Source organism: Phalacrocorax aristotelis, chromosome 3, assembly GCF_949628215.1.
Source record: "Phalacrocorax aristotelis chromosome 3, bGulAri2.1, whole genome shotgun sequence".
NCBI classification, from domain to species: Eukaryota; Metazoa; Chordata; class Aves; order Suliformes; family Phalacrocoracidae; genus Phalacrocorax; species Phalacrocorax aristotelis.
The window spans coordinates 90,649,770-90,674,166 of NC_134278.1; the positions used below are offsets into that span (position 1 = coordinate 90,649,770).

Here is a 24,397-nt window from a genome sequence, read left to right on the forward strand (position 1 = left end):
AAAGACAAGGTGGGTCTCAAAGCAATGAATGTCAAGTTACGACTGCTGTCATTTGCTTGTTTTTCCCCCCAGTAGCACTCTTAGCATTAAGGAACACTAAGGACAGACATGAAGCCTGTGCTTTTTCAGCCTATTAATCCTTGAGGGTTTGCGGTCACACCGTATTCTGCCAACTTTAGCAAAGACTCACAGCATGCCAGGTGCCCAGACTTCGAAAGCCAACAACTTCCTATTACTTAGAGAATTTCAGAAGTGAGGAACAGACGACCTGTAATGAAATGCCTCAACATGGAAGCAAGACAAGGCTTGTAATCCAAATAAAATACAAAACAAACTCTGCAGAATTTTCATTTCCTTTAAACACAACTTACATAACAGTACACCTAAGATACGGTATTATAAGGTACATCTACTGTTTTGTTACAACACATTAAAAGTAATACATTTCAAGCTCCTTGGGGAAGCGATGTCCACCTTGCAGCGGCTGGAGCAGGATTTATGAAAGGATGCCAGGGCCCCAGCTCCACGGGGGGAATTTTGGAAGTAGCACTCTCCCTATCTGCCACCTCACTTGAGAAATCCCGCTCTCAATCAGCAGAGTGTCTCAGCTATGTGAAACTCTTGTTTCTGGGCATGCCTAGAAGCAGGTCAGCTTTAAAAGAGCTCGGTGCCTGGCTCCTCTCCAAAGACAAGGCTGGGTGTTTCACACTACACAAAAGACATCAGGGTCCACACAAAAGCAGCCCAAGGAAAGCTCTCTTCTGCTCTCTGCTTTACTGGAGAAAGGATCCACCTGGGATTTGCAGGGCCAGATTTAGCTTTGAACTGGGAGGAGGCTGCACATCATCTCCCCATCACACCACCTGGAACACGCACTGCGTCCAGCTGTAAGAACCAGGGGAGGAGATGGGGTTCCTGTCCTCTCAGCTTATCAGGGCCTTCTCCAGCTCCTCCACAGATTCACCCAGTTTAGGGTGCCTGCACGTCTTTGTCACCCGTTGCTACATACATAGTGGAATCCAAACAGGCCTGAATTTCCCACAGCTCCCCTGCCTCCATCAGGAGACCCTGCCTAACCCCTGCACCCAACACACCTGAGAAAAGTAAGTTCTACAATCTAGAGTTTTGGGCAAAGTTGGGCAACCTCTGTCTAGTTGCTCTATCAGATGCTGGGTTTTATTTTCTTTTCATAATTGTGGTTTATTTATTGGAACAGGGACTGGGCATGCATTTCCCCCTTCTTCCAGGCTCTTCCTAATCTCGGAATCATAACGACAGGTGAGGACCAAAAGAGATTGAAGGCATCTAAAACACAGCTTCCCCAGGATTTATATAGCTAGGTACGTAAAAGCAAGCAAATGTTCAAAATGCCACCGCTATCTGCAAAGTCCTGCTTAGTTGTTTATGGCTGAGTTTCCACTGTTGAGCCCATTAACCACCAACTTCCCCAATGTCCATATACCACAGTGAAACCAAATCAGTCAGATTTGCATGGCTAAGATAAAGACGTTCCCTTAGCTTTCTATGCCCGCATACAAATACAGATATATAAACAGAAGGAATACAGAGACATATCCACTCAACACTGCTCAAAAAGGATTAAAAGATGTCACTCTAAAGCACAAAAAAGAAAAATTCTGAGTGATTTGGTCACCAAAAAACAAAGTTCAGAGAACACTGAAACTATTTCTGATTTTAATTCAAACATGGCCAGATAGTGGAAAAACAGAATTTTCTACTTTCTGTCTGAAATGATGCTTAAATTTTGATAACTGTCAAATTCCTTTCTTCTTTTAAAAACGGGGTACAAATATTTTGATATTTTTATTGCTTTAATTTAACTAATTCTTAATTAAAACTAAATCCTTTCTGTTTTTTAATTTAAAAAAAATTACATTTAAAAATTAAAATTAAATAAATTGATTTAATTAAATAAATTTAAAATATAAAATTTAAAATTTAAAAATAAATTTAAAATGTATTTAATTAAGTACATTAATTAAAGCCTTAAAATATCTCTAAGCATTCTAAATATTTTAGATTGAAGATTGTCTTTGTTCAGTCTGAGAGAAAGGCTTTCTTTAATGTTTTGATTTGGTCAACAACAATGATGACAGGATTACAGGGCACTGTTTATGAAGGAAGATTAAGGGAATACAATTTGTGTATTCTAATCAGTCTGGCAACACTCTATCATGGGGAGGAGGAATACAGCTGGAAAACTGTAAAGAAAACCATTTAACAGCAACACAGGATTCTGGCTATGATGCATGTTATGTCATGAAAAATTACTTTAAATAAAAACGGATGTTTGGTGGAAGTGCTCATAGTAGAATGTAGCTGGAGTATGTTCAGAATATTTTAACCAGGGCATCAGAAAACTATTTTCAACATTGGCATAAATAATACAGATTGTAAATTACAAGCAGAGCACCAAGAAAAAAAAAAAAATCTCCTAAGAGAAGATTTATAATGGCCTTTCCATAGGCACAGTATTTCCTTCCGTACAGGTGAAGCGGGCTGAAAACCATGGAAAACAGACAGAAAGAGCAGAACACTTGCTGCAGTAGATACACAAATTGCAAAGCCTGCTCCAGCTTGACCTCACACATATTTTAAAACAAATACTTAAGAGCGTGCAGTGTGTATAGCATCGGTTTCTCTTATTTGACTCAAATTCCATAACGAATGAGCAGAAGAGAGAAAAAAAAGCTTCTTAAATATAAAAAAGACTTTTTTTTTTTTCACTAAAGATCACAGCTCTTGCCATCTTCAATACCTGCCTCAACTCTGACCTCTAAACCTCAGTGCCCTTCTTACGCCAGGAGCTCAGCCATCTTTTCCAGATGGAGGAGGAGCATGTCCCCACAGTCCCCAAGAGACCTGCATCTCTATCAAAAGGCATTTGGCACTAAAAGGTGAATTGGCTGGCACAGGTCTCACCTTGTCCAACAGCCCAGCGGCTGAGGCGCTCCCTGCAAAAGTCCCATATCTGCATCCCCTACTTACTCAGATTTGCAGTTGGAGCTGTGGCTTTCTCACGGACCACGCGCGAGGCTGAGCTTGAGGTTGCAGGCGTCCTGAGGCGAGAATCTCCCTTTAACAGTTGGCGTCCCACTTTCAGGAGATCTGGAGTGGTATCAGGACAATGAATGGGCCAGAGAGAGAGAGAGAGAGAGAGAAGAGTTATGGTGTGCCTGCTGGGTACTTGGCTTCAAACCCCCAGTACAAGAGTAACTAGATTATACAAAGTGGAAGAGCTTCCCTGGGAGCAGACTCCCTGCATCCCCTCAGCCTGCTCAGCGGCCTGCTACTAGGGCACTCGTCTCCTTTGTGCTCAAGTCCAGCCTCCAAAAGAGGCAAACAGATCTAAGCAGAAGTTTCTTTTCCCTTTACTGAACTAAGTAACAGGCACCTCCTTTTAATGTTCTTTTCCTTTGTGAGGAAGGACATAAGCACCTAAGTGCGCAAGATTTGTGCCCGAGACCCTGAATTGTAGGTGGCCTGTGCCACCAGCCCAGAGCTGAGCAGATCATTGCTTAGGACAGATGGGATTCAGGCTTTCGCCTTTTACTTGCCCATTCCTCCTTTGTAACTTGCTGACTTCTTTTCGGGATCCTCTATTATCTCTGTGATGTCTGGGTGCCTGCTGCAGCCCGACAGTCTTCTGAACAAAAGGAGATATATATCTTGAGGGGCCTCAGCCCAACCACGTCCCTCCTACTAAGCAACATCAACAATAATTTTTTAGAAAGGGTGGATCATACAATCTGTGACATTTTTCTAGAACACTTTTATTTAACAGGAACTTGCAGATTTGGGTTCAAAAATACAAAACACTTGAAAGCCAAAACAGTCTTTGTAGGTGCTACTTTGTTTATTCGTCTTTGAAAGAAATACGTGGCCCTTTGAATATGTTATCCACACCAATTCAACTCAATTTGTTGAAATTCAAACTCTAAATCTAAAACATATAAAAATCCTAAATAAAAAAACATAGCGCTATGCTCATAATTTTTCAAAGATGCTTTTTCAGCATCTTTTGCTCAAAATATTTCTCTTCCAATTATATTCCGTTCTTATCTCTTGGAAGTTATACAGCACTTTTTTCACTTCAGTGCAATTCAGTTAGCTTATACCCTAAAAATTCTTCACTCCTGCTAACAAAATTCACGGTCCAACGGGAGATACAGGCTGTCCATGTGCAATGCTAGGTGCCTTGGGCAGCGGTCCTCAGAAACAGGACAAACGGACAGTGCCCAAGCCTATGAGGGATGAACAGGAGAGGAAGAGGCATCTAATTAGACTTACTTGAAGATCCAAGCGTGATCTTCAAACACAAACTTTCTTCCGCAAATGAATGTCTAAGACTGGGTTTCCTTTCTGTTAAACAAAACAAAACAAAACAAAAAAAAAAAAAAGAAAAAGAAAAGAGACAGAAACCGTACTTGGCTTCAGGAAAGGCTAACAGCAGAGCTGTCATAGACCTGATGAGGAACACAGGAGATTGGGGTGGGATTCATCTGACTAAGCATGGATGTCTCTAATGTAGACACCCATGTCTGAGCCAGCCTCGGTCCCATATTTAGGCAACCGAGAGTTCGTCAATATAACCAGTGAGTTCAAGGTACTCCCTCACCCCCGAAACAGCTCCCACAACGGCCAGGAGAGAAATGGCAGGTTCACCTGTTCAAGCTGTTCCACTTCTGATCAGCGATGGGACCAGTCACTGGAGCAGACAAGGGGGGTGCCCCCCCATCTGCAGCCCACAGCTCCTGAAGGTTGTCTAAGGAGACCCGTAGATTCGGTTTTCACCTCTTCTGAATCACAAATACCGAGGGATTTACCCCAGGCAGAGGAGCCCCAGCGGGATCCGCCGCCTGCGCTGGGTCCGTTGACCCAACTGGCAGGGACCGGTCAAAAACTGCCACAGGGGGGACCCAGGCGTTCCGATGCACGCGGAGGGGGCTGGGCTATGCAAATGAGGGAACCCCCCAGCAGCCGCTTCCCCCCTGCTGCCAGCCGCCAGACCTCACAGCACCAGCTGCTACAACACACCAAGCCTTCACAGGGTGACGCCTCTCTGTGCTCAACTCCGGGATGCAAGCTTCGAGGTTAGCGCGGGCTTCAGCCTGGGCACGGCGTCCTCGCTCACGGAGGGCGACATGTGCGTGCTCATTTCCCTCTGAAAGAGTTAAAAATAACATTAGAAACCCTCAAGCTGACACAACAACATCTTCAACTCGTTTAAACTAGACACAGGAGATGTTTCTGCGATCCTAGTTTTTAAGAACAAAAATACATGCTTTTTTGAGCCTTCAGCCGTTTTAAAAACCATTAGGTGCTGCCACCTCCTGCACATCAGCCCTCCTGCATTGCTTTGCCCTCTCCTGCTGCGTTGCTTTGCCCTCTCCTTCCCCTGCTTGCCAGGCACTCACCACAGCAGCAACGTTCTCCGGGTAGACGGTCATCATCACGGCGTTGGCAGGACCAAAGCTGATATAGGTGGAGTAGGCTTCCAACACGGCCATACTGAGGTAGAACAGAGATGCTGTCTCCTGGCAGATGACAGCCTAAGAACCAAGGATGACACAGTCATTCCCAGGAGGGAGCACACTGCAAAGGGGGGAAAAAAGGAACCCACACAAGCAAGCCCCAGCCTGCAATTTGGTGTGCAGTAGCAGCAAAGGAGACAATTGTATACCAGTGGTACCAGGGAGGGGAGAGGCCCTGAGGTTTGTCCCATCCACTTACCAAGGTGACCCAGGAGCTACTGCCCCCATGTGCACCGCAGATGTAGAGGCACAGGAGGGTGATGGACATGACAAAGCAGAACACAGAGACAAACATCACCCAGCCTTGCAGCATGGGTAACTGGACCTTCGAGGATGCCACCAGGATCCAGACAAGGCCCCCAAAGATCTGCAAGTGAAAGTGGGAGAGAAAGCAAGCATGGGGTAAATCGGCTTATCCAGGGCAGAGCCAAAGGCCACGCACACCTCTGGCGCTAGCACTGCACATGGCAATAGCGCAGGGATACCTCTGAGTTCTTCCCAGCCTCCACTTGAAACTGGGTATTTAGCTGGGAGCACCTGCCTCTGATCTTGACCAAAAAAAAGCCTGCCTGTGGCCCTGCCTCCTGGTGTCACTGCCATTCATGCCCTCCCCACATCAGTGTGCTCAGGAGGCTGGTTCAGACATTTCTGAAGGCTGGTGTCGATGAACAGGGAAGCTTATCCCAGTAGGGCATGTTTGCTTCACACCCAGTGTGGCAGATACCTGAAAGGAGTGCTGTCAAAGGCAGCTCAGCTGCACAAACAGCACAGACATGGCCTTAATGAAGGCCACGTGAAAATGTTACCCTGAAAGGAGAGAGAACAAGCTGAAGAGAGGTAATACCGCCAGTTTTACTCTCTGGTAGGGGAAATAAGGTTGGGGCTCCCAGCTTCTCCTGGGAAGGAGGACTTGTATTGCTGCTCCAGCTATTTGGGTCTTCCTTCGCTGGCTACACCAGAGCTGCACAATGCACCAGCTGCTGCTCCAGTCGCAGGTGGGACCCCATTCTTCTCACCCAGGCTTGGGAGTTTGCCTTGGGTTTTTTGGTGGGATGGGGAACGCAAGGACAGCTACATCTAGGCTCTACCTTTTCTCCACCAGCAGATTCCTACACCAGAGGATGAGAGCACAATGTCCAATGCTGCAGAGTGTTGAGCTGCAAACGGTGTCTTTGCACTACAACACACTCAGCAGCTTTTCTCTGCCTCAAATCAGCCCAGTTGTTTCTTGAACCTGTGCAAAGTTTAGTCTATGCAGCATCCTATGATGAGGAGTTTCTCGGCTGAACGCACACTGCGTGGAGACTGGTGCTGCTGTGGGGACCTATCCCTCATCACTGGCTGGTCTTGGGCTCGCAGGCAAATCTCCAGAGGTAAGACAGCCTCACTGACTCTAAGAGCATTCTGATCGCCAGTGTATCCCAGGCCAGCCTTTGCCACCATCCAAGTGCCAACTCATACAGATCACGGCATTTCCATTTCCTTGGAGGCTTTTTGCAAGTGGAGAAAAACGTTTCTGATTTACAATACTCAGAAAATGTTACATCATTTGTGTCACCCACATTTGTAGGAAAGTTCATTGGTTACATTACACAAATTGATACATTAAATCAAGGATGCGGTTGAGACCTTGCAAATATCTGAGTGCAAATAGGTTGGCCAAAGTGCTGCTGTTCTGCTGCCTCTAATAACAACCAAAGACTGACACTTGAAAACTAATCCAGTCCCTGTAATAAATCATGCAATGACACCATGAGTGCGTTGCAGCTAAAGATCCTGGAGAAAACCTCACCGCTGCTCCATTCAAATCCAACACAAGTGGGGTGAGATAAGAGGTTGGGGGAAGAAGTATCACTTCTCATTTCTTACCACTCCCCAACTCTCCTTTCTGCAGGATGCGATTTCTCACTCAGACAAGTATGTTTGCGTGGTTTGATTACTGGCTTTGGTTCAGAAGAGTCATAAAACTGAGGAAAGGGTCAAGAGGCTTCCAATAAACACACAGCAGGTTGGGGACAACAGTCTAAGGAAAAAAAAGTCTTTTAAATAGCCTTTACAAAGCAAACATATCTGCTTTCAGCTCGTTTCAGCTTTTCCACGTAGGCCTGGCTATCCAGATATGCAGAAGACTCTTCAAATGAAATAGATTACAAGAATGAAACCCAGCCTCACAGAATAAAAATGGTAGCTCTTAATCAGCACACCCCGATGTGGCAATCGTATGAGCTGCGGGCAGGACCTTCTGGCTTTTTCGCACCTGTCTTAGCATTTGAAATGACAAATATTTTTGTGGTTACCATATTAGTCCACTGAAGGCAACCTTGGATTCCGCTACGGACTGAGAAACTCTTTGTCCTTCTGAATGCTGTGATATGAGGCAGCTGCCCCTTTTGTACACAGAGATAATACAGCTGGACGACCTAGAGTCATAACGCCTCCAGAGATGGAGAAATCCAGTTATGCAACATTCTTCTTTCCCAGGTGGTTCCTTAGCCTTTAGGATGCACATTTCCAGATCTTACCCAAACCAAAGGATAGGGTGCTTATTTTCGTCTCATTAAGCAAGCTGCCTTGCCAAATCCCCTGGAGAAAGGGATTACAAACAGTTCAAGGCACAGCCACGACCGTAATATGCTGATGCCAACAGCATGTTCAGCACCAGGACCACCGTAACCCAGTGGTAGAGGTGGCTGGCAAGTGTCTGCCCCACCAGAACCTCCACAGGGACTTTGTACCCACCTTCATGCAGCTGCAGGAAACCTAGACCATGCTCTCAGGCCCTGGGCAGAGACCAAGTCCCCAGAGCGTATTTGGAGGAGCTGAGGCAAACTTCTCCTTATACATCAGTAACGCCTGCTTTACTCCAATTCTTCTTTGCTCGACAGCTAGGAGAATGAAGTAAGTGCTGTAAATCCCAGGAGTGTGGACTGACTTGGGTGGCAAGGAAGGATTTGGTCACAAAGGGCAAAGTTGAAGTTTTAGCATTAAGTGATCTGAGTGCCATTCTACAACCCTCAGCCAAGCCCCTCAGTGCTGGATGAAAGTACTCAGGCTTTGGAACAAGCCTCTCAAACTGTTGTGAGAAGAGCAGGCTTCGTGGGCAGAAGACACAGGAAAAAGTCTTTAGTTGAAACTTTCCATCTTCTAGTCAGTGCTCGCAGCAACTGCTTTTAATCACCTGTGCCAAACCTATTAAGATTATGATCTTCTGCTTAAGGAAACTACAATATGGGAAGAAGTTATAAGGTGTTTGTTCACTCTTTGCTCACCCACTGTTGCCCACACACCCAGGTCCAGCGCTCTGTGTCTTCAGCTCGGGAACACTGCAGCTGAGCAGAACGGCTTCAGCAGCCTTGAGTCTTTGCTGCTGTGAACAATTACTTCAGCTTGCCTTTAGCCCCTGCTTTAAGCAAACCGTTTATCTTCTGCCTGTTTCAGCTGCTAAAATCATCTTCCAATTAATTAATCGGCTCAAATTGGCAACCTACTTTAAACCTACCAGCAACCCCTTCCATTTTGTTAGGCAGGAGATTACAAAATGTTTACAGATACACCACAAAAATCCCCTGCAGACTAAAGGAGAGCTTCAGAGCTCCCAGCTCAGGGCTTGTGCTTTTCTCTGAGAGTGAGCTAGGCATCAGGGGCTGCCCTCAGACCCCTATGGCTCAGAGACCTGGCACGGGTCCTGAACCACATGCTTTGTATGAGGTCTCATCCCTCAGGCACCTGCAGCATGAAGCGTGCTGGATGCCCTGCAAACAGGATCTGCCCTCCCCAGGAAGAAGCCAGAACTCACGATTTCAGGAATGAAGAGCACATCTGGAAAAGTTGTCAGAACAGCCAGGCCGCTGGGCAAAGAAGTGGTGGAAGTTGCTGAGGACATTGTGAGCCTCTCCCACGGTGACTGTCAGCTGCTCTGGCTCTAGCTGCTGGAGGTAGCTGCCAAATGCAACCTTCTTCCTTCCCTCCCTCTTTTCCTTCCTTCTGTCCCTCCCCTTCTTCCTGCTCTTCCTCCTGCCCTCACTCCTTGCTGTTGGCAGATGAAGAAAGCTGTGAACGGCACAGGTGTGGCCAAACCCTGTGACCAGGGGCTACTTGGTGGCTGATGGGAGCCACATGGGAGGTTTTCAGGAGATGTGAGGAGCCCTGAGGCATTTTGAGCACAGCTGTCTGTACACAAGCTGAGCGTGTAGGGCAAGTCCCTGGGTGGTGGTGGGTAGCACTGCCTTATATCTGAGGGCAGTAGGGAAGACCTGTACACATCCAGACAGGCAACCTCTCATCCCCTTTATTTGCACAGTAAATCAGCTTGTCAAGCACCCACATGAGCTGTCCACAGCAGCTGCCACAAGGGCAGCTGGTGGACAGGGCAAGACAGGACATGACAGCTACTGGCAAAGAGCAGGGCTGAGAAACCTCTCACAGATGGACATGCGTCCCAAGACAAGGGCAGTTGAATTGCAGGATGAACCACTTCTATCATCTCAGAGGGAGACTGGATATGCCAAGGTAAGAAAAATGACATAAAATAATGAGATTTCCCAAGCCATTTGGCTTTTTCCATGACATCAATCCCTTGGCAGCCCTTTCACAGCCACACCAACACTGGAGCTCTGTACTAGCCTAGCCTCCCAGTGGACCCAACGCTCTCTCTCACTCTCACCACAGCCCAGCTTTGCAATTAAAATCTTCCAGCGATTCCTCCCACACAAAAGGTGCCCTGAATACCAACTACCGCTGGTCCTCACCTTCCCTTGGCAGCCCTTTCACAACCACACCAACGCTGGGCCTCTGTGCTTGCTTTGCCATGTAAGTGGCAACCTTGCCAGAGCCCAGCAACAAAGTGGACACTCACCTGCTAGGGCTCCAACAAATAAATGACCGGGACTGAAACCTGTTGACAGTTCATCACTGCGCGACCCTGGAAGCGTGCATCTTCTTGGTTTTTTTGGGGTATTTTAAATCAGCTTCAGTAAAATGTCTCTTAGATTTGTAAATCTTTAGGAAGAACAAACATTGCATAATGCAGGTGAAGTGCTTGGAAATGTTCTGACTTAAATGTTGTTGACATGTAAAATTGTCTGAAACCTCAAAATTGAATGTTACGGTTAAAAAAGGAGGAGAGAATTGTTGGGGTTTTCCTTGCTGAAGAGTAGTAGTGCTGTGTTAATTTTTAAGGACAATTTCATACTGAAGGGGCTAAGATTGTAAACCTTTGAAAAGCCCACTCGTGATTTGCATTTTGGATTTGTTTTGAAATCTAAAAATTATTAATATTTTAGCGCTCTGTCTTTGCTTTTTTCTCTTGAGCTGCGGAGTTGTTTAGGACACTTGATGTAGTATATGTACATAGATCTGTCTTGTTCTTTTGTGTAATTCTTTTTGTAAGGTATTACGCTTACTTGTTACAAGTACAGTAATCAAGTACTCCATACAAAGTCTCAGATGATTTTTTTAGCAAGGTTGATAGGCAATACCTTCTGGGTTTACAGTTTCTCTTGCAGTATATATCCGTGGTGTAATTAACTTCTGACACTTAACATTTCGGCATAGTACTTGGCAGGCCTGCCTCTGTTCTCAGCAGACTGTAGTAAGGAACTGATCTGTAGTCTCTTAATGCTAGAAGACTGCCTCTTGGTCTACAAAATGATCTGAAGATTTCAGACAGCTAAATGGGGGACAAAGTCTCCCCAAACCCTCCGGAGTGTTAATGCTGACTGTACTCCAGCAGTGCTTATTGAGAATGAAATCCATGTGCAGAAAAAGTAAGGATCTCCCTTAGCTGCCTGTGTCTGGGTACCTATTGGTGCTCAGTTAATATCTGGAAGTGTCTTAGACTGGAATCATTTTTGTGTAGAAATGGAGGGCTGTGTTCCGTTAAGTAACAGGGAAGACTATATCCTGTGACCTTTTCTCTGGTGGCTTGGTATTTATGTGTAGCAGTTGAAATAAGCCCAATATGGCTTCCTGGAAACCAAAGCATTCTGGAAGACAGTGCTGAGCAGTAGGCTACTAGTGCCTGCAAAGTTCCTGTAGTCTCTTTCTTCCCCACTCCCCAGCAGATTCTGGGCTGAGATGCACCCAAATTTTCCAGGCAGTGATCAACATAGTGGACGATAAAATGGATTTTCCTTTAAACTGGATTTTCAGTTAATTGAATTTAGTTAGAACTTGGTTGCTTCTGCAAATTGTAGATACCTATCTGCACCTTTAGACTTTCTAAATGCCAACGAATTTATTTTTTTTCCCAACAGGAACAGTCAAGCTAAATGCTCTTTGGCTGAATAAGCAGCACTGTATAAAATGTCTCGTGTGTGAAAATGTTTTTTGTACATTTATAATCGTGTTGAAGTAAAAGAATAGTATGAAGTCGTTCTTCTTACAGTTATTCAGTAGGTCTACAGTAAGTAAAAACAGGCTGGAATAAGAAGGTCTGCTAAGAGTGTGCTAACAGTGATTATAATTAGTGTTCTGTTAACCAATGAGTTGGGTTTTTCCGGGCATAAATTGTGTTAGGAATGCAAAGCAAGGCTGACATCAGGAATGAATACTTCCCTGGTTTAAACAGCTTGCATCATTCCATCCAAACTCCGCTCAAATTCTTGCTTTGGAACCCAGAAAGAATGAGTCACATGTGGCTGTAGTTCATCATAGGTGCCTCTTTATTGAGAAACGAAACCTTTTCTGAGCCTGAAAGGTCGTAGCTTTATGTTGAATACGCATAGGAAGTTTGGAATAGAGATCAATGTTTGGAATAATGACCAAGTAAAAGAGCAGTGAAAAGGTAATCACTTTGTGGTTGTATTTATTGCTTGTATTTATTTTTCAGTGACTTCAGTTCCTCTGTCTGAGGTAATGTGAAGGTCTCCTCTCATTTGGATGCTACTGGACTCCAATAAAATTACTCTGCCAGCGGAGTGCATGGAAACCACCTCTCTGTGCAGAGGAGTTGTGTGTTGTGCAGTTTATAGGGTGGGGCAGAAACATGATCTGCTGTGACTGTCCTCACTTCAGAATTGCAAATGAATAGCAGCACTGCTTAACGCCTCATGTGGCTTTTTGGAATACCGCTGCCTTTACGTGCAGGCTAGTGCGCATATACCGTCTTCCTTTCTGCATCAGTTCAGAGGTGCAGGGAACATACAAAAATCTGCTACTGTAAAGTGGCAAACATTATTACTCTGCATATGCTAGACTGACAGCACTGTCACCTATCTGGCCTTCTGGTGGAATGTACAACAGTGGGACATCACCTCAAAAACACCGTTGGGAATTCCGTTAACTTGGGAGGTAGATCCTGATACAAATTACTAATTTCACTCTTCCATGACAGACAGCAGAGCAGCTTAACAGAGCATAGGGAAACTTCTGGCCATTAATAATCAATGAAGGGAAACCGTGAAGGTACTGAATAAGTGCAGTCCCTCTCCTGTCCTGCCCAGTCCAAAGATAACATGAAGCCTTTGTACCTCAAATAGTTCTAAGTTTTGTGTGCCCAGTTTGTCCATAGTTGGCATCTACCAGACACGGCTGCATCCAATGATGACAGCTTTTAATTCTCTGCATTTTACACACTTATGTGGATGCGCACGGGTAGTTTAGGCATGTTGAAAGTTAACTCCTTACGGCCTTGTCAATGAGAATTCTTGATTCTCTTTTAATAAGCACATCTTTATTCTTACCGAATCTGTGTTAAATTTCACCTTTTCAAACTAATGAAGCTTCATTTTTATTTTTAAGTCCTCTTGCAAGCAGCTTGACAGATTTTTCTAATCTAATAAACTGAATGCGAAGCCGGAGCGACCTCCTAACATCATTCTGTTACTACTTATGCAATCGAGGAGAGAGCTGCAACGTGCCACTTGGAGTATGGATCCAGTTGTTGCCCCGGCGCCACTCAGTGATGTGTTCTAGCTGAAGTGGGGAATAAAACAAGTGGATTTGGGGGTTACTTTTTTCCTTTGCTCTAGTCAGCCATGTATTTGTTGAAATTAGAAACCTATTTCTGTCGACAGATTCTCTGAGCTAGCAGGTAATGATGTCTGGGGCTTTATAGCAGTGATAAGAAATAATGCTAAAGGATACACAACTGTAGGCTTTAATTTTTTTTTCCTTAAAGGCTATTGTTTCTATCTGTACTGAGCAATAGAATACAACACAGATGCCGAATACATGAAAAGGAACATTAGAAGTTGTCATCTCATCTGATCATGAAGAAAATGTTTGTAGTACTTGCATTACAAAGAGGATAGCTTCTGATGCCTCTGCTGAGGGGAAGGAGGGACACAAGCCAATGTCCTAGGCAAGTCAAATTGTTTTGGTCTGATTTTGAAAAAGACAGCTAGTATTGTTACTTGAAGCATTAGATTTGTCTAAATAGCTCTGGGCCTTACAACTGTCCTACGTTCTCCCTGACACACTGAATCCTTGAGAACTGAGTGGCTTTTAGATCGTAAAATATTTGGGCAAATTCTTAATTATAACCCATTTCTGACAGGAACTTAAAGTATGCTGAAATTTGGACTCGTGTTCTTTAGCAGTTCACATTTTCTTTAATTGCAGACAACAACAGGTAGCAGAAAGGGGAAAAAAAAAGAAGAGAAGCAGCGCAGCAATGAAAGAAAATGGGGGAAGAAGCCCAAAGGCTAATGAAAGAAGAAGAAAACAAAACTGATGTAGAAGTGTCCGGACACAAGCCAGGCATCAGTGGCACAGTGCCAATGAAAAAGAGAATTTCAGCTCTACAACATACATATTGGTATTGATTGAAGTATTTCTAGGGCTGCAGCATTTCTAGGACTCCAACCATTTGGTTTCAGTACATTCTTCAGGGCATCTTGGAAGGCAGGGTTCTCTCCGAATATCTTCAACGACTAGTAGGTGGTTATTAAAGGAGAAAAAAAGCCCACAGAAAATCATGCCTTGATGGAATGAAGTTTCCTGCAATAGTCCTATTCCAGCACCCTTCTTTGCAGCAAAAGTGATTGAGCAAGGATGTTGATTGAAAGACATCCTTAATGAATAGTTCAAGCCTAGAGAAAAGAATGGAAATACCTAAGACTGTGGTAAATCTCCTGTATTGTCTATGCTTACCCGAAACATGTAATTAAACAGTTTTAAAGAACCCTTTGCTTCCTGCCTGATCGAGAATGTCTGCTTTTGCCTTTCCATAAAGGTATTTATAAATGTTTCACATTTTTCCATGGGAGATAATATTGACGCGTGCAGAAGAAAATTACTTGTTAAAGGTGACCTACGGCTCTCAACGTACTCCTGGTAGAGTAGGCTCTGGTAGAGCACAAGTTACAGCTGAACACAAAAGTGGATTTCTTGTCACTTTGTCACTTGCAGCCCCTGTGCTACCATGCCCCTTTACAACACTACAGTGGATAACAGCAGGGGCATCGCCACACAGCAGTGGTGCGTGCTGCTCCTTTCTTATGAAGGCTAATGTTGTGAACGTAGGGGAGCAATTCAATTGCTTACTTGTATTGGTAAATTTGTATTTCTAGCAGAAATTCTTCTACTTCCTACATTAAGGGGAAAAAAAAGTCTCACGCTGTATACTTGTTGCGTAGGTAGTACAACTGAAAAAAAGGTGTCCTCCTGTGAATACATCTAAGTGTGAAAATTCTCAGTTCAGTTAACAGCACTTCTCAGGTTCCATTTTTGTACACTTACTGTATGTATTTACAGTGGGATTCCTCTCAGAAAAGCGTGCAAGGTAAATAGGCAGTAGAAGACAACAGTACTTTAATGAAGAAGAAAAGTTAATGTCTGCTGGAGGGCAAGGTGTGTGGGAGGAGGAGGGTCCATGTGGTTATTAGGTGCAGCTCAGAACTTCAGTGAATACCTCCTGCATCTTCTGCTGTGCGGATGCTATTATCCCTGAATTCATGGGCTGTCTTGTGGCAGATGAGTGAGGACAGCAAATTCTGTGCCTGAGACAGGTTCCCTGTGTATCCAGGGTCCTGTGAAGTTGTAATAGAATGGGAAGGGGCAGGGGGACTAGATCACCTCTGCCTCGAAAAATAGAATTTTTAACTAAGTTAACAATGTGAAATAGGTGCAAATAGATGTTATTTATTAAAAATAACAAAACATTGGCTAGTGAAGAAGTTAGAAACAAAGCCCCTGACTGCGTCATGAGAATGCTCGTGTTTTTTGAGCCTTCAGCCGTTTTAAAAACGATTAGGTGCTGCCACCTCCTGCACATCAGCCCTCCTGCGTTGCTTTGCCCTCTCCTGCTGCGTACTCACACTGTTTTGCTGTTCTTCCCTCCATTTCCCTGCCTGTACTTGAGCACAACTGCTCTAGGAATTGCTCCCATCTACTCTACCAAGTCCTGACATAATGCCAGAAAGGGTACAGTGCTCTCGTAGGTAGCAGTCTGTATGTCAAAACAGCATGCATTGGTTTCATATGTTTTCCTGCGCTATAGTTGCTTGTGTTTGCAGTGCCCCATGTTCATTTGTCTGAAGGGTTTTGGAGGAAAATGCTCCCCTGTTCTGCTCATGTAGGACATAAATAAAACAGTGGTTCAATTTTAGCGCATTTCTAGCGGTTGGGATTTAGGTGAGGTAGTTGATTTGGGGGGGGAAAGAAGGCAAAATGAGGAAGTGATCAGAAGTGAAGAAGAGCCTTGTGAGTGGGTGGACCTAAGTAAGCATGCAGGTGAATCTCTGGTGAGGCGGTGGGCAGTGCCTGTGCCTCGGTGTTTTCAGCAGCTGAGAGGCATGTTGGGTACCTCTTCAGCTGAATATTAAAGAAAGGCTTCTTTGAGCCTGGATTAGAAAGAGAAATGCATAATGGGATTATCAATAGGTGTTGCTTCAACCAGGGAAGGAGCCGCCTTGGTTCCTATGCTACCCTGTAAGCATGAATTCAAGCAGCCACCTGCTACCTGACCCTTAACCTATGCCCTGCTTGTCCTCCCCACCTGCACACTTTGAGGCAAGACTTCAATTCTTGCCTCAGTATGGTATGAACAATTTCTCAACTCAGAAAAAGGAGGAGGTTTTATTGAACTCTTTGGAGGCTAATGGTCCTCCCCTAGCTGCTCCATACAGCAGCAGCAGGATCCAGGTGAATCATGACTAAGAGTAAAGCCAAATATTAGATGGGGAAAAATCAAGATGGTACATTTGTCACAACAACTGGGATAGCCTCTGTGGATCGGGGAGCAAAGGCCAGTCCCACAAAGTCTGGGACTGGAGCATTTATCGTGGTACTTCAGGCCTCTTCTTTCAAAGGGTGCCTTGAGCTGTCTACATGCTTGCAGGATGGAGGAGGAAAGGTGGCAGCTTGGAAGCGAGCTGTATTTCAGGTAGAGATCAGAGCACGGACTTCTATCAGGAATGTGACGGGAACTCTCTTGCTGAGCATAGTTAAATAACTTACGAGAGTTGAGCGGACAGAAGATTTTTAAGGGCAAGAAGCAATTTTGACGTTATTCTGGTGTTAGCGCCTTGTGTCTTAAACATGGACCATGTCCAAAACATGGTTTGAAATGAGTTCAGCCTATTGACATTTTAAATGTAAGTGTAGGTTCATACTGCTTTGTTGCCTGCCTGCTGCAAAAGACACCCACGTAGTCACAGGTGAATCTCTCTCCTAGAACTGAAGATCTAAACTAGTCCTCTAAACTATGCTCCATTTCACCACCACTCAAAGCAAAGATCACTTAAACAATAGTGGCTGTTAAAGAGAAACCCAAAATTGTGATAAAGATGGTAAAATCACATATAAAATATTGCGCTCTCAGCCTTGAACAGACATGCTTTGAAGTAGCAATAAGGCATGTTGTGTCATGTGTTCCAGTCCCATCCCCTCCACCCGCCAACCTATTAATTTTGGCCCTTGTGCCCAGGTACTTAAAAGAAAAGCTTTTGAAAGTGACTTTGCAGCAACTATGTATTGCAGTAGTGTCATAAGGCAAGTCAAGTGGCCTGCAGGAACCCAACAAGGTAGGTGAGCATGGAAGAGGAAGTTGCTGGCAGAGGAAGCAAGGCGCTCTCGTGTTCTCATCTTTGTGAACTCTTGGAGCCTGTGTTACATCAACATGCCTGTTTGATTCCTCTTCCTTAGTGAAATGCTTAATGAACACTAGGGAATCTGTTGCAAACACAAGTAATTCAGAACCCAGGCATCACAAGGATGCAAAAGGTCTCTCTCTGAATTGCCTCTGTAAGCATTGGTGCATGTCACCCTCTTGAGTGTTGCAAATGCTCCCCACATGCTGGCCAACTATTCCTCCTTCCTTGTGGCTAATAACTCCATTCTTCCCCAAAGCGGCAGGGCAGCGCATGGCGTTGTCTGGCTTCACTAGGCTTCTTCTGCTCTGGGTTGCGCAGAGAAATATTACACTTGCTTTGCTGGAGGGGAGAACAGGAAGCCAGTGAGGTTTAACCGGCCAGAGGTGTTGTTGAAAGGTTGGGTGGAGGCAGGCAAACACCGCTATGTCGCCTGTTGGTTAGCATTGCCCTCCTCTGAACTATGCACGGATTTCAAGTTTTGGACAGGAAGAATTTGTGGTTTGATGGTCACAGTGGCATCTCGGTGGGCACACTGAGACTGCATGGCTCTCAGATTAATTAAACAAGGTATTCTGGACTTCTGTTAAATGCCGGGAAGACTGACACTCTCCTGGCAGCACAGAAATGAGCAGTTACAAGCTTCTGGAAGATTGCATTGAATTAAAGATTAGGCACTTGCATTTGTTAACTCAGCATGGGCGCAGTCATGCAGGTGGCATGTGTGTCCACAGACCAACTGGAGCCTTTTTCTCTGCCTGAGTGCTTATGCTTGGAGCTGTAATGAAGTTTTTCTCAGCAGAATTCTCTTCTTTGGGTCCTGATGGTTCCTTATGCCCTGATACAGTGCCTCCGCCAGCTCTGCCTGTGCCCAATAGCTCAGCTGAGACCGGCTATTTTATATGGCTTTGCTACAATAAAACACTCACACATTTACCATTTCTAACAGGCTTCATTGAACTTGTGATTATAAAGGTAATTTACAATGAAACAATTAAATAAACAATAAGCTAAAGCACAATACATTTCAAAGGGCTCATATGACTACAACATTCCAACACATTAAAACTTTAAAACAACATTAACACTCAAATTGTACCTACACCTATACTTATCTTTCTAACACGTTTCAAGACTCTCAACGAAGTACCTTTTTGGTTACAGTCCCTGTAAACACACAAGACCGGTGAAACACTCAAGCAATTGTACAACTGAGAAGAACACTACACAAGACAGGAACAAACAATGTGCTGGAAACTGCCTGGGGAATAGGGGGTTTACCTCTAAATTGAACTGACTCTTTGGACAACGAATGGATAACACTAGCATGCTCTCTGGAATACATGTGTGACATCCTTAGCGGGAACAAGCCTCCGTGTCACTCAACACTGTAATTTCACAAAAGCTTTAGGTTAGTGCTGCCTAAAGAAATAGCCCACCTTTCTCTGGCCGTTTGCTCCCGTGCACGTCTCACGCTACTCTTGAGCCAGTGCAAAGTGCTGGTATATTTGCCCAGTGAAGCAGCCAGGGAAACTCATTGAGCTTAACAAACAACAAATTAACATTCAGCAAACAAACATGAAAGAGAACTCACTGTATTCTCCTTGATCTCCCTGGTCATGTTCACTGTGCAGATATGTTGGCACCAGAAAGACACCAGCACGGTGGGGTGGGGGGGTGGGGAACATGGTGACTGGGAGCAGGAGGACTATTTCTGTAGGCAGCAGTACTCTCAAAAAACACCAGTTACAAACATCCTGTAGAAAGGCTTTACCTTTTCCATTCTGAAACAAGTAACATGTTTTCAAACCGATTTATAGGGCAAATCAAATAGTCAAGAGCAAAACGGTGGACTAGGACAGAACTGCAAAACAACGCTCTAGTACTGTAAATGAGATCTGTTCCTGCTCCATGAGTACTGAAAGGCCGCATGATAGTTGGTACAACAGGGGCTGCTACAGCCAGATCGCTGGCGAGTCTGCTGCTCCAGTATCTCTTCTTTATTCCTGTCTGAGAAACAGTATTGACGTACCCAAAGACTTCATCATCATGAGGTTCTGTAAAATCAAGTTCTTCCACAAAATGGTTTTCATTAACTCCGTGCTCCACCTTCCTGCATGGAGGTGTCACAGGAGACAAAAGGATGGTCGAGTTTGGCTCACCTGGAGTTAAGTCCGCTACGATACCAGAATCACTGAGGCTTTCAAGAGAAATTGACCCAATTCCTTCAGTGAAGAAGGCGGGCTTAGAGGACAGGCATCTTGAGCTCTGAGCTCTGAACATGTTTTGAATGAACTGCTCCCCTTCTAGGCTATATGGCACCACATCAGTCTGGGTGGTCTGCTCCACCATCATGTTTCTGACTTTCTCCTCCTCCTCCTGGGAAAAAGTTAGTTTTTCATCCAGAACATTTTCAAGCATCTCTTGATTCACAGTAGAATTGGAGGGAGCTGGCTCACTCAACTCAGAGGTTGTGGTGGTCAAACTCTCTTCAAATAAATCAGTCCCGTTAGCTGTGTCCTCATGAAGAAACAGCCCACTATCTGCCAGCTCCTCCAGAGCTTGGTCCTCTGTGGTGGGGCTGTCTGGCATCGTGGTACACAACGGCTTGCCCTCAGAGTCACACGTGTACTCCGGGCGCTGCTCATCTCTCACAGAGCTCTTCAGGGCCATCTCCATGCTCGACACCAAAGATTCCAGTTTCTTGTTTTCAATGCTTATTTCTAGGAAGTATTTCTGAAATTTTTTGTCTTTCTCAGCCAAGCTGTTCTTCATGCTCTCAATAACTTGCTTGAGTTCTTTAATTTCCCTCCTTGCTTCCAAGAGGCTCAGCTCCATCTCCACATGATTACACTCGTCTTCGATCCAGTCTTCCTTCATACGTTCCACCTGAGCTTTGAGCTTTTCGATTTCTCTTTCCCTGGAGCAAAATAAAAATATCGTAACACTTCTGGTGACTGCCTAGTTAAAGAGTCAACGTGAGGCTCCACCTCACTGGGGTGGCTATGCTGCAAAGATGCTCCAAGGAAGAAGCAAATTCCTCCATGCATCATTTGCTGCCACCTCTGGGAGAACTGGCAGAGATGTCAGCTGGCTGCCAAGACACACTGGCTGATTCCTAGCTGGAGTCACCAACCTTGCCACACAGCCAGCAGCCTTGTGGGCTATGCTGTGTTCCTGGACACTTTGAGGTGAAAGTGGTGGCCTCTGGGTTAGGTCCAACCAGTACAGCGCTTAACATCTCATCTACTGCCTCACCCTGGAGGAAATGACAAACAGCTGCCTGGATGTGTCCCCTGTGCCTGCCAGCAGCTCGTCACGTATAGCCAGAGCCAACAGTGGCCTCAGACAGCAGGATGGCTCAGGGCTGCAGGCACCTGGCTTGCTTTGCACCCGGCTTGCTTTGCACCCCCCCAGCCCAGCATGGATCCAGAGGCTTCTGCCTTCACTTGCAAGCAAGTGGGGAGAAGGGCCCCCTGCGTGAGATCCAGCCCTCACAGGTACAGATGTCGGGCCACCCAAAGCAGGACCAAGGGGTCCCTGGGACTCTACCTTGGGGCTCCATTCAAACAACCCTTTGTGCCCACTTGGGTTGTGTGTGCTGGAAAGCCAGTTCTCAGAGCACAGCTTTAGTAAAAGAGACAACATCTGTTGCTGTGTAATGTACATTGTTGCTTCTTCGCTTAGCATCCCTACAAAGTGCTATTGCAAAAAAGTCCATATCTAAGCAACAAAACCACAAGCGGGCACACTAGTTTGTGTCAGAGCTTTTCTTTCATTAGGGGAAAAGGGGGACATTTTTGGTCGTATTTTCTGAGTGAGGTGGAACTTTTTTTATGTATAAAAGGTGTCAGTGCTAAAGTAGGCTGGTGAAGAACTATCCTTTGAAAGTCTTCTATCGGGAAAGTTCAAAAAAAGGGAAAAAGAGACAGCCATATTTGTAACGAAAGTGCACGGTACATATTCACTGAGCACACAATGAAACCTTAAATACCTGAAAACAACCTAATCAGCCCGATCATATTTCAAATCTCTTAATGAAAACTTTACATGGTCAAGAAAAGAGTAAAAATGATCAGGACTCCCATCCCTTAATGCTCCTGAATAAATCTTGTCCAGTCTTATTTCTGAAGTGAAATATACCTTTCTGTAACTTTGCACTCGGATTCCTTCAGCTTTTTTTTCAAATGCCGTATTGTAACTTCTTTCTGCTGCAGAGGAGTCAAATACCGCTCCGGATTTTCTGGCTTAGTGCTGCAATTGTGACCACAAGAAATAGATTTCCCTGATCGCCTGAAAAGAAAAAAAACATCACACCATCACATAACATCACTCCTACAGTTCTTCAGTCCTGGCAAAAAGGAACACATCCCATAGACTGATATGGCGCTTGACTCATTTTGGGCTCCTCAGTGTCCACACAAGTGACTCCCTCTGGCAAACCAAAGTACTTGAGAAAATGGCTGATTTGTGGCTATAGTACAAAATTTACTATTTATCATAGTTGTTTTCAGTGCCATTACCTCAAATGAGACATTTAACTTTAAAACACCTAGCCATCTCCTCACCCAAAACGGTGCCCAAGAGCAGGCAGCTGGGCCATTGGCAAGGGCACCCAGCTGCAGACACAGCCAGGTAAGGAAGCGTACAGACTGAGTTCAGCTCCACATGTGAGTTAAGAAGCCGAGCACCCTGAAACCTGCATTAATCCTGTCTAGCTTTAGGTGTGTATCTGACATGCTTGGCTGTTGAGTTGCCTGGGGTGGGAGGAAAGAGAAAGAAAGGGAGGGAGAGAAACAACAATTTCTTCTCTGCAATACGTGTTGCACGCTCCTGCAGGTATGAGTTTTCTTCCCTGTAGAGGAAACTGCACGCAGAGGTACCTAAGGCCGGGCAGGGTGAATTTTCACCCGAGCATACAATATTTTCTATACAACCCCACCCAACTCTCTCCAAAGGAGAAAGGACCTTTCTGTGAAAGAACCAGGAAAGCCACATGAGAACTGACAGCATAAAACCACGGAAAGGAGCCTGCCTTGGAGTGAAAACCAGCTACAAAGCGCTTTGACTAAAAGTAACCTTGAATTTTACAGTACTGAAACAGTAAAACTTTTACATGGGATAGAGCACACTGTTGATTGTCGAGCCACCAATATGAAGAGTCACACCCATGCTGAGGAGCAACACGACCCCTTTGGCAAGCCAGACAACCAGCTGATGCCACATTTGAGTGCAGAGAAGGTAAGTCAGTGTGCCGAACACCAGGATGCTGAAATAAAGACTTGCCTCGTCGCTTGGCTGCTGTCACTTCCTTTGTTTGAGCCTGAGTTGCTTCTGCTGGCTAAAGAAGCCCCATAATTCTGACGGGTGTTCGCAGGACTCGGCTGGTTTTTGCTCAGTGTTGACAAAGGGGCCTTTTCACGGGAAGCAGGTGGGCTGGGTCTGGACTTGTTGGATAAGGATCCATTATTCTGGCCATGAAGGCCACAACTGGAGGAGAACCAACATGGTTAAAGCATACTGGATTATCTTTATCACACAACTCATTATGTGTCTTATTTCACGCACAAAGTTGTCTACACACTAAAACAGGTAGATAACTGTGAGTGGCCGGGAAGAAAGTCCTGAAGTCATCAGCCACTGCACACTCTTTCACTGACTGTGGGGCTCTCAGTCTGAATTATGTGATCTAGGGAAACGGTGGCCATTTTCACGTTTCTCTGTGGCTAGCACGGTTCCCACTGACTCCACCAGATCATCCACCTTCCCTGAACCTCTGACTCCATTAAGTAATGAGAGGACTGCAGCCTGGGCTAGTGCCAAAAGAACCACGCTTCAGCCTTCCCTGGCCAGACCTGCAGAGAGATGCCTGCTCGTGGAGGTTTGCTCTAAGACTGCTTTCATGCTCCTTGGCAAGCAGCCTGAGGGATCACAGTGTGTGATGAAAACAGATTTGTTTGAGCCACTGTTCCTTTCTCTCTTTGGCATAGAGGGTGCTTCAGCTGCCACTGTCAACTATTCATAGAATCATAGAAGAGAACCATAGAATCATTAAGGTTGGAAAAGACCCCTAGGATCATCAAGTCCAACTGTCAACCCAACATCACCAAGTCTCCTAAACCATGCCCTGAGGTGCCACATCTACACATCTTTTAAGTACCTCCAGGAATGGCGACTCTGCCACCTCCCTGGGCAGCCTGTTCCAATGCCTGACCATTCATTTGCTTAGATATAGTTCAAAGCCTACTGTGAGCAGGCTGAAATAGTATTAAAATAGACAAAGAAAACCACAGATTTTTTTCTTCCTTCCTTCCTTCCTTCCTTCCTTCCTTCCTTCCTTCCTTCCTTCCTTCCTTCCTTCCTTCCTTCCTTCCTTCCTTCCTTCCTTCCTTCCTTCCTTCCTTCCTTCCTTCCTTCCTTCCTTCCTTCCTTCCTTCCTTCCTTCCTTCCTTCCTTCCTTCCTTCCTTCCTTCCTTCCTTCCTTCCTTCCTTCCTTCCTTCCTTCCTTCCTTCCTTCCTTCCTTCCTTCCTTCCTTCCTTCCTTCCTTCCAGTTTCCCTCATACGTATCTACCTTTCTTTTCCCACTCTTTATTAAATAACCTGACTGTTGACTGTGGGCTTGAAAGCAACTGGTATCTGTGCTGCTGGCAACTGCCAAAGGACTGAGGTGCTCTGAGCACAGCTTCCCAAGGCGGGTTCCTCGCTTGCTCACTTGGTTTGTCTTCCTGCACTGCTACACTGCTACCTACATCCTCTCATGGAATTTGTTCTTCTAAACTGTAATGAACGGGCTGGTTTCAGAAAAGAAG

General features: G+C 45.2%; 1 protein-coding gene across 1 annotated transcript; it reads right to left on the reverse strand.

The window, feature by feature from the left end:
* Positions 1 to 4,151: 4,151 nt before the first annotated feature.
* On the reverse strand, positions 4,152 to 9,438 carry LOC142055625 (myelin and lymphocyte protein-like). Its single transcript, XM_075089742.1, has 4 exons — positions 9,352 to 9,438; positions 5,755 to 5,922; positions 5,439 to 5,573; positions 4,152 to 4,157 (listed from the first exon to the last, which is right to left on the reverse strand). Exons 1-4 carry the CDS (start codon positions 9,436 to 9,438, stop codon positions 4,152 to 4,154), a joined length of 396 nt encoding a protein of 131 aa, XP_074945843.1.
* Between the last annotated feature and the right edge of the window lie 14,959 nt (positions 9,439 to 24,397).